The sequence below is a fragment of the Meriones unguiculatus genome, chromosome 3 (assembly GCF_030254825.1).
Source record: "Meriones unguiculatus strain TT.TT164.6M chromosome 3, Bangor_MerUng_6.1, whole genome shotgun sequence".
Classification (NCBI taxonomy): Eukaryota; Metazoa; Chordata; class Mammalia; order Rodentia; family Muridae; genus Meriones; species Meriones unguiculatus.
Window position 1 is genome coordinate 49,994,682 of NC_083351.1, and position 9,259 is coordinate 50,003,940.

The following is a 9,259-nucleotide window of genomic DNA, read 5'->3' on the forward strand; positions in this document are numbered from 1 at the left end:
GTACACACAAAAAATAATTTTAGAAACATTTTTAAAGCTTTTAAAAACTGTGAAGGTTGAATTTGAATAAAAGTCACTGAATTCAGAACCAATGGATTTAATCATTACTTACATTAATTTAATCACTAATTACATTAATCATAATATTAACGATTATTTAATCATTAATATTGTGTCCCAATATTCTTAGTCTTGAGGAACTCAGTCTTTAAAGGAGAGGTAACAGTGTTGAATAATTATATAAAAATACATCCAAGTAACTGACAACTATTAACAGGGTTGCCAGCCAGTGATAGACTCCAGCAGTACTGCAAAAGTCAGGATAGGTCATCATCTGTGAGTAAGATCTTTACCAGGACACTGAGGAATATCAAAGTTAAATTTAAAAGTAATCAGGTTTATTAAGGAAATACATTCGAAAAGAAATGTTTTATGCTGAATTTAGGAGAAATGTATATGGCTTAAAGACAAGATCAAGAGGAGGTTGGAAGTGACACATACCAACTGCACTCAATATTTCCTTTACTTTGCTTCTTCTCTCTTTATCCATCCCTTTTTAAAAAAAATTTATTCCTTACCAGTCCTTAATCATCATGTTGGACTAGATTCCTGTCAATTCCTCTGTGGAGCTTTTCAAGTGGTTATGTGTGGTCAGGGGACAGTTATTTAACTTCTTTAAGCACAAGGAACTTAATCATGATTCTTGCCTCAAAGGATGGCTGTCAGTGTATTTGTAATTGCCACGGCACCTAGCAGGTACACAAGATTTACGGAGTGGAAATTGGGTGGGAGGAAAGCCATGACTGTCTTAAAACTGGGAGTTTGGTTGAGTTTTCTGGGATCCTTGGAGGCATTGCTTTATATATTAAACTCCATAGTGCTATACACATAAAATTTATTGTTTGTCCTTCTTCCATCTCACATGGTAGAAGACTTTTCTGTACATTGTTTTATATACCCAGCAAGCAGCTAGTCAAAGCAGTATTTGAAGGATGTTTGTTCAATGAAGTAGAGTGCTTATCAAAGACTGTAAGAATGAATATTATTCATCTCTCATATTTAGACTGTTTGAGACAAAGGCAAGGAATGTATCTGTTAGGCCCAAACTCAGAGCCTCGTTGAACGCTAGGAGAGCACTCTACCGCGAAGCTACCTGGCAGCCCTCATTAGTGTTTGCTTCGTATTTTGTGCCAGGGTCTAAGATGTCCATGCTGGCTACTGAGGCCTCTTTCTGTCTGGATACTCCACACAGTGGCTTTTGAATCGTTTCCAAAACAGAAGTGTGTTAGAATGGTTTCCAAACGTGATGACGTCAACATGTGTTTGAAATTAAGTGATGATATCTGTGGTTGCCTGTAAATCAATAACTGATAGTGACATTAAAAGCTTGTAATAAACTAGACTCCTAGAAACAAGAAGAAATTAAATGAGTAGTAAAAAATGAAAAGAAAAAAAAACTTGTGAATACCTAGTAGAGAGTATTTTAAAATAATGATGCTTATTGGGTTTTCGGTTCTCTAGCCTTAAAAGTACCATGTTCCTTAAGAAAATGAGTAGTTGTTGAGGAAAACGTAGAACCAGTTGAAGGTGGGAAATATAAATTAATTTTATTGGTCTGAAGAAAGATCCCGGCTTGAGATGCAACCTTCCAGAGGAAAACTAGCCGACTCAGAGATCTTGTGTGCTGTGGTCTTCTGAAGTTCGGCAAAACTTCGCGGGCACCTTAGGGGCCTGTCGGGAGGGTGGCACAGCAGAGGTCCGAACTTAAAAGCAAATTTGGACCCGCTCGATCGCAAGCTCGGCCTCCGACTAGTCTGGTCTGAGCCGGCGGTGGAAAAGGGCGGAAGCGCGCTCTTTTAAAGTCTGCGCCTGTGTCCTTATGCCATTTCCGGCGTGGCCATGGCGGCTAACGCGACCACCAACCCGTCCCAGCTCCTGCCACTAGGTAAGTCTTCCTTGGGGAGCGGGCGGGTTGCTGCAGGGTTCGAGGCTTGGCCGCCGCCCCTCCGGGCGCGACCGACCCGACCGTCCTGACACCGTTTTGCCTGCCGGTGGCCCTCGAAGGTCCTCAGTGAAAGACATGGTCGGCCTTTTCGAGCTCGCCAGTAAGATGTCATAGCCAGCAGTCCCAACTCAGGGTGGCCTTTTCGCTCTCCAGATTAGGTAGGCCCTGTATTGTATCTGGTTGGGTGAGCAGAGCGCCACGGTCTGCAGTGAATCCTAAAATGAGAAATCTGGAAACTAGCCTCGTTATTCATCAACTCAACAAGCGGTTCCCGCGCTGTGCCAGGGTAATGTTGAATAATGAACTTAAATTACAGCCGTTGTTTTCAGATGTAACACTGGCAAACCTCGTGCTGAGCAATGCTGAGGTGCTCGGGCTGGTCCCCGAACACAGAGGGTAAAGGTTAGGCAGGAGACGTGAAAGGAAAGCTGGTGTCTATGATAATGCTTCTTCCTTGTTTTTGGGCTGGAGAAGTTAGTGAATGTGGCTGTGACTGAAAGTTTTTGCAGTGTTCAGTCCAGTCAGTATATGTTAGATACTGTTCATTGGTAGAAACACAGATGAGGAAAAACAGTCATGATCTCCACCTCATGGTGAGTGTGTTAACTAAATAATCTAAATAAAATCAGTCATAATAATTGCAGCAAAAAAGAGGTAAGTGAAGGCTAAGACAAACATTTGTGCCAATGGACAGAGGCTTGTGTAAGGTGTAGAGTTACTGAGTGACTGTTATTTGCTTCCCTTTAATGATAAGAATATAGTGAGTGCTTAAATATTTGTTGAACTAATAATCATGGATAGAACAAAACTTTTTTTCTTCCACAGAGCTTGTGGACAAGTGTATAGGATCAAGAATTCACATTGTGATGAAGAGTGATAAGGAAATTGTTGGTACACTCCTGGGATTTGATGACTTTGTCAGTATCCTTTTAAAAAGTGGTAATGGTACAGGTTTTTAAAAGATGTGTTAATACAAGTAAGAACTATAGGCAGATGATGTGTTTCTGGTTATTACATTAGGAAGAATTTTGTTTTCCAGGGACTTAGTAGCATTTTAAGAGGTGTGTTTGCTGAGAGAATTTGCACCATTGTGTTGAACACGTTTGAAACCAAACAAAAACATAAACCAGAATAAATTCAACCTTGTTTATTTTCTTAACCCCAAATTTCAGATATGGTGCTGGAAGATGTCACAGAGTTGTGAGTAGTATTAAAAATTGAAGAGTTGGGGAGGAAGGGAGGAAGATAGGTGCCTTGGCTACTTTTTCAATACTGTGAAGAGACAGCATGACCAAGCATTTTATAAAAGAAAGTGTTCAACTGGGGGCTTGCTTATAGTTGCAGAGGGATATAGTCCATGACTTTCATGGTGGGGAGCATGGTGCCAGGCAGGCAGGCATGGACCTGGAGCAGTAGCTTGTATGTTGAGACAAATCATCAGCCAGAGAAAGTGCTAACTGGTATAGTTTAGGCATTCAAAATCTCAATGCCCACCCCTAGTGACACACCTCTTCCAACAAGGCCACACCTCCTAATCAAACAGTCTACCAACCGAGAACCAAGTTATTTAAATATATGGGCCTGTGGAGGCCATTGTCATTTATACCGTCATAGTAGGTTTAGTATGATTGATTAAAAAGACATTACTTGTTGGAGGTGTCTTAATACTGAAACTTTACTGGTAGTTGTGAAGTTGACTTAGAGGATTATTATCTTAATATTATACCTGAATTTCTAAGAAATTAGTGTGAACAAGCTTTATGGTGAATTATAGTTACATGAACATTATTCAGTGGGCAGTTTGTATTTCTGAAAATTATTATAATTATATAAGTTCACATTCATATGTAACAGCAACACCTTTGGTGCTAGGGATTGAACCCAGGGCCTTGCATGTATGCTCTGCCACCAAGCTATTCTCCTAACCCCAGGAATAACTGCTAGAGAGGGAACACGCCTCCAAAATGCTGCCTTTGATTACTTGTTTATCCTGACTTCATTTTATCTATCTGTTTAGTGAAATTACACCAGAAGGAAGAAGGATTACAAAATTAGATCAGATTTTACTAAACGGAAATAACATAACAATGGTAAGACATTAGAACTGTTTTATTTTGAAATTACTTTTATGGCACAGGAATTAAAGAACTGACTTAAACTGCTGCTTAGTTGACAGTGTTCATGGGCTAGACATGCTGAGGATGGGAACAGAGCCTTTGGTGATCGGTACCCCAAGATTGGTCCTTAGGAATCTATAGCCTTTTAATTCATCAGGAATCATTGTTGAAACACTTAAACATGAATTGATGTTGTTGGGATTACTAACAGATACTGAGGACTTAGAGAAGATGGGATTGAAGGATGAGGGAGAGACAAAGCTAGCTTTGGTCTGTGAGGAGCACTGGGGGGTTTTAGGTGCTGTGATGGTGTTACTAATAAACTCTTTTTCTCCAATGCAGCTGGTTCCTGGAGGAGAAGGGCCTGAAGTATGAGTGGATTTTCTTGACTTACACTAGATTCTGGCTTTTTAAAAAAAAACTTTAATGTTTAGATTCTATAAAATGATGTTTCCGTTAAAGGGAAACACTTTGAAGATATTCATCCATTTTTCTAAGCTAATCATGGTTATTTTGGGAAAAGGAGAGTTTTGTTTTGTCTTGTTTTTTTAAAGACTAAAAAAATAAAGATGTTTTTGGTTAACTGTGCTTTGATTTATTATGTTGAAGTAGCTAGTGGAACAAATATAGTTAACTTTGATACTTGGTTTCATTGATTTCTGTTTATTTTCTTCCTCTTTTATATTATTTGATTGAGGCAGGGTTAACTCATTTTACTCAGAGGCATGAGGGTGGGAAGGGGCAGAAGAGGTCTGTCTGATCTGATGTCCTCCAATGGCTGTACTTCCTGGCCTCTTTGCTAAAAGTGAAGTTAATTCTTGATTTTTAAAAAAGATTTTGTTTATTTTTATTTTATGTGAGTATCTTCCCTGCATGTAAGTCTGCTTCATGTGCAGTGTCTGCAGAAGCCAGAAGAGGGTGTTGGATCCCCTGGCACTAGAGTTACTATGGATCATTCCCTGTCCCTGCAGGTCTGGGAATTGAACCTGGGATCCCTGCAGGAGGAGCAAGTGCTCTTAATGTCTGAACCGTCTCTCCAGCTTTTGAACTTGATTCTTAAATAGCATTGATCCCAAAAACAAACAAAAAACCCTAACGATTCCTTAAGAAAATTGAATTCAAACTCTGATATTTTGTAATGATACTTTTTACATTGAATTCAGTTTTTACTAATTTCTATTAAAAATACAAAATATGCATTCTGTATTGTAGAAGTGCAGGTAAATGAAAACTAATCATATATTTTCTGAGCTTGAAAAAATTTTTTAATGTGTATGACTGTTTTGCCTGCATGTATGTCTATGTACCTCTTACCTCTTTGAACCCCTGGAAGCCAGGAGACTGTTGGATCTCCTGGAACTGGAGTTACAGGGGTTGTGGACCTCATGTGGATGCTGGGAACAAGCTGGCTTATGCGCAAGAGCAACAGTGTTCTTAACTGCTGATCTATCTCTCCAGTTCCATCTTTTCCTATACTTAAAGCAAAAACAACAGCAATAAACATTTGTGTTTTGTGGGTGTGAGTGCGTGGGTGTGTAGTCAGAGAACAGCTTTCAAGAGTCAGTCCTCTCTTCCATCATATGGGTTCTTGATACTGAGCTTAGGTTATCAGCCTGGGTAGCAAGTGCCTTTGCCTGCTGAGCCATCTCACACACCGCTATCAAACACTTTTTAACAAAAGTTAAAAAAAAAAAAGTTAAAAGTTTTGTTTATCTTAACAAAACTTGCTTGTCCTAAATGTTTAGACTCCATGCACATACATTTTTAAAAAGATTATATGATGATTATTTTTCCATGTCAAATATTTCAGCAGCAATGTCTATAAAACATTGTTTTTTACTATAAATTAATTAGCCTATGCTCATTGACTGCAATAATTTTCACTAAATCTTCATAATGTTTGTTTTTCTTAGAGGAAGTTCATAGAGTGCATATTTGTCATATTGCCAACAGAAAGTTTGTGTCATGCTACTTTTGCCAGTTTTTTTCAGTCGTCTTATTCTTATCAACATTTAATTATGCTCTATTTGTTTCTTCCATGTGATAAGCAAAACCTTATTTAAAAACTAAAAAAAAAAATAATTTGAACTTGTATTTTATGAACTTGAGGCCTTCTCAATCCAACCCTTTTTGGAGATGGGGTCTTGTCATGCATTCCAGACTGTCCTTGAACTTGTAATCCTGCCTCAGCACCCCCAGCACTAAGATTACAGGCATGCTCTGCCACATTAAATTTGTATGAAGCTTTTGCGTATTTATCTTAAAAAAAAAAAGAACTTGTAAAAACTTTTGTGAGGTTATTTATATCACTTTTCTTGTTGCTGCAACACAGTATCTGACAAAATCAGCTCAAGAAGGGTTTGCTTTACCTTGTAGTTCCAGGGGCAGGAAAGTCATCACCAGGAAGTCACAGCAGTGGGAACATGGGCAGCTGGTCACACAGTGTTCACAGCCAGGAAGCAGAGAGCAGTGGCTGCTTTCTCCTTTTTATTCAGTGTAGGACCTCAGCCCATGGGATGGTCTTCATGCTTCAACTTAATCTGTCACCCTCCACACCCCCAACAGACATGCCCAGAAAATTGTTTCTATGGTGAATGTAATTCCCATCAGATTGAAAATTAAGACGAGGCAGTGCATGTCTGTCCAGCACTCAGGGAGGCAGAGGTAGGTATATTTCTGTGAGTTTGAGGTCAGCCTGGTCTACCAAGTAAGTCCAGGAAAGCCAAGACTACACAGAGAAACCCTATCTTGAAAAAAAAAAAAAAAGACAAACCATCAAATCACTCTCACATAGTTTGCAAACTATCCCAGCCTATAGTTTGTCTTTTAGTGGTATTTTTGATATAATGTACTTTTATGTAATTATATTACCTTAGGCCTTACTTTCATCTGGCCCAAATTGATCAGAAATGTTTTCAGAGTTTCATTAAATCGTTGAACTTACCAGGAATTTTACTATGTCTGCTTAAAAAAAAAGAAAAAAAACAATTTAAATTTTTAGAACAAGTTAGTTACTTGTAATATTGTTTGACTTACACTGAATAACTATTACATTGCCTAATTTTAGGATAACTGGTTTCCTTGCTTGCTTTTGTCTTTTGGGACAAGCTAAATGATGCAACACTAGCTTTTCCCACCCTTTTTATTTTCAGTACTAGGGAAACATGGTGTTAATTGCCAATTCCCCCTTTTTCCCTAGGACCTTGTAGCCTGAGGGTGCTAACTTGAAGGTAGCTTAAGTTAGTACCAGCTGTTTTTAACTACAGTATGCTTCATAGGAGGTCGCATAGTTGCCCATGTGGCTACATGGATGATTCTGCTTGCCTGCAGACAAACTAGGTCTCTAGTCTGTTATTTTCAGAGCTGAGAATCAAATCCAGAGTCTTGTACATGCCAGGAAAGCATTTTTCACTGAACTGTGTACTTAGATCCCCTAATATACTTTCTAGCAATAGTAAAAATGATCTAATTCCCTTCTGTTTACACTTTTATCCTCCACTTATTTAGAATAGGTACTATTTTGAATTTCTCAACCTTGGCACGGTCAAGATTTCTAACCATGAAATGTGAATAGAATAGCACCTTTATTCTCTTGCCTGTCCAATTATAATAGGAAGGTCTCCAGATACTGTCAAATATGCTGAGTCAACAATCACTCCTTGACTCTTGGGCTCTTCAAAATTATGTATTTAGTCATGGACCAGGAGCACTGGTTTTAACTAAAATGGAGAAAATGCTGGGACAGAAGGTTCCAGCAGGGCAGGATGGGTAGTTTTAAGCTTGAAGGATTTTGAATTGGATACTAGCCATGCATGAGCTTTCACTTTGGCAGTTTGGTAGCCCCTGGCAAGGTGATGATCATTAAAGCTGTGCTTGAGCTCCTGCTCTGATTGCAGACAGCTTCCACTGGAGACTGCCACCACAGGGACTGTTTCCTGCTTTTCAGCCTTGAGGAGGGGCTCTATCAATCTTGTAACTTTTAGGAATTTTATGAGCATCTGGAATCTTAGGCACCTCCCTCCATGAAGGAATGTTTTAATTCAGAGGAAATAGTTGGGCAACAGAAGCAGGAGTGTGACAAAGTCTTAATGAAAGAAGCAGGAGAGAAATAGATTGTATGAACTAGGACAAGGGCTACTGTTACAGAAATAGATTAGCAGAAAGAGGCTGCTTCCTGGCACATCTGAAGTTTGGTCATGACAGAGTCTAGTTCTCAGTGGGCTTATAGGAGTCCAGACTTCTGAATTTACACTTGACAGACCTACATTTGTATTCACCATATTCAGAGTCTGCTATGGCTTTGACAATGGTAGGTTTCAGGTTCTAAGACATTTTTTACTTGATAGAGTCGTGAGCTGCTGTCTGGATGAGTTGTCTTCTAAATTGAGAGTTGGGTCTGGTGATAATCTTGTATCTTTGGTTCTATTAAGAAGGGAATCATGGGCCTGGGGAGATGGCTCAGCAGTTAAGAGTGCTTGCTGCTCTTTCAGAAGACCCTACTTTGGTTCTCAGCACCCATACCAGGTGACTCAAATCTGCCTATAACTCCAGCTTCAATCTATCTAATGCCCTCTTCTGGCCTCCAATACCTACAAATACACGACAGACACATACTTATACATGTAAACAAAAAATAATTCATAAAGTGAAAAAAAGCAAAGCACGAGGAACAAAAAATGGATTGGATGTCTTTAAAAGTGAAAAACTTCAGGAGTGATGGCATGTATCTGTAACCTCAGCACTTGTGCCGGAGTAGGAAGGCCAACTTGGTATCCCTTGTAAGGACAAGGTCGGCCCTGTTTCAAAGAACACCTCAAGAAGTGAAAAGATGAGCCACGGTGTAGGAGAAAATATTTGTTAATTAAATTTGGAAGGAAAAGTATCGGCTCAGGACTCCTAAGTCAAGAATTTAGACCAAGTTCTCAGCACAAACATTTATTTGTCCCACAGGGACAGAGGGCAGGGATAAAGGACAAAGACTGGAGAGGGAGAAGAGTAAGAGAATAAAGGAGAGGGGGAAAGGGCAAAGGAGAGGGGTAAGTGCTATTTTCTTTTTTGTTGGGTGGGATGAACAAGTATTCAGTATTTGGCCTGAGAAATTTCTGTGTAGACAAGGTTGGCCTTGAACTCAGAGATC

The 9,259-nt window shown here is 39.3% G+C and overlaps 1 protein-coding gene across 2 annotated transcripts; it reads left to right on the forward strand.

Annotated features, from left to right (window-relative positions):
• Window positions 1-1,768: 1,768 nt before the first annotated feature.
• Window positions 1,769-4,705, forward strand: Lsm5 (LSM5 homolog, U6 small nuclear RNA and mRNA degradation associated). Of its 2 annotated transcripts, none has more exons than XM_021657880.2 (5): window positions 1,769-1,945; window positions 2,831-2,926; window positions 3,178-3,205; window positions 4,023-4,095; window positions 4,465-4,705. In XM_021657880.2, the coding sequence occupies exons 1-5, from the start codon at window positions 1,900-1,902 to the stop codon at window positions 4,495-4,497; spliced, it is 276 nt and encodes a 91-aa protein (XP_021513555.1). In that variant the 5' UTR covers window positions 1,769-1,899; the 3' UTR covers window positions 4,498-4,705. The 2 variants fall into 2 exon arrangements, with proteins under 2 accessions (XP_021513555.1, XP_060235939.1); XM_060379956.1 differs by lacking the exon at window positions 1,769-1,945 and adding an exon at window positions 2,163-2,291.
• The last annotated feature ends 4,554 nt before the right edge of the window (window positions 4,706-9,259 follow it).

Excerpts from the sequence above, each read along its gene's own strand:
- Lsm5 (XM_021657880.2), top strand. The coding sequence starts at position 1,900 with ATGGCGGCTAACGCGACCACCAACCCGTCCCAGCTCCTGCCACTAG. Across the intron at positions 2,927-3,177 it reads GGGATTTGATGACTTTGTCA|ATATGGTGCTGGAAGATGTC; the intron begins GTATCCTTTTAA and ends CCCAAATTTCAG. Across the intron at positions 3,206-4,022 it reads CTGGAAGATGTCACAGAGTT|TGAAATTACACCAGAAGGAA; the intron begins GTGAGTAGTATT and ends CTATCTGTTTAG.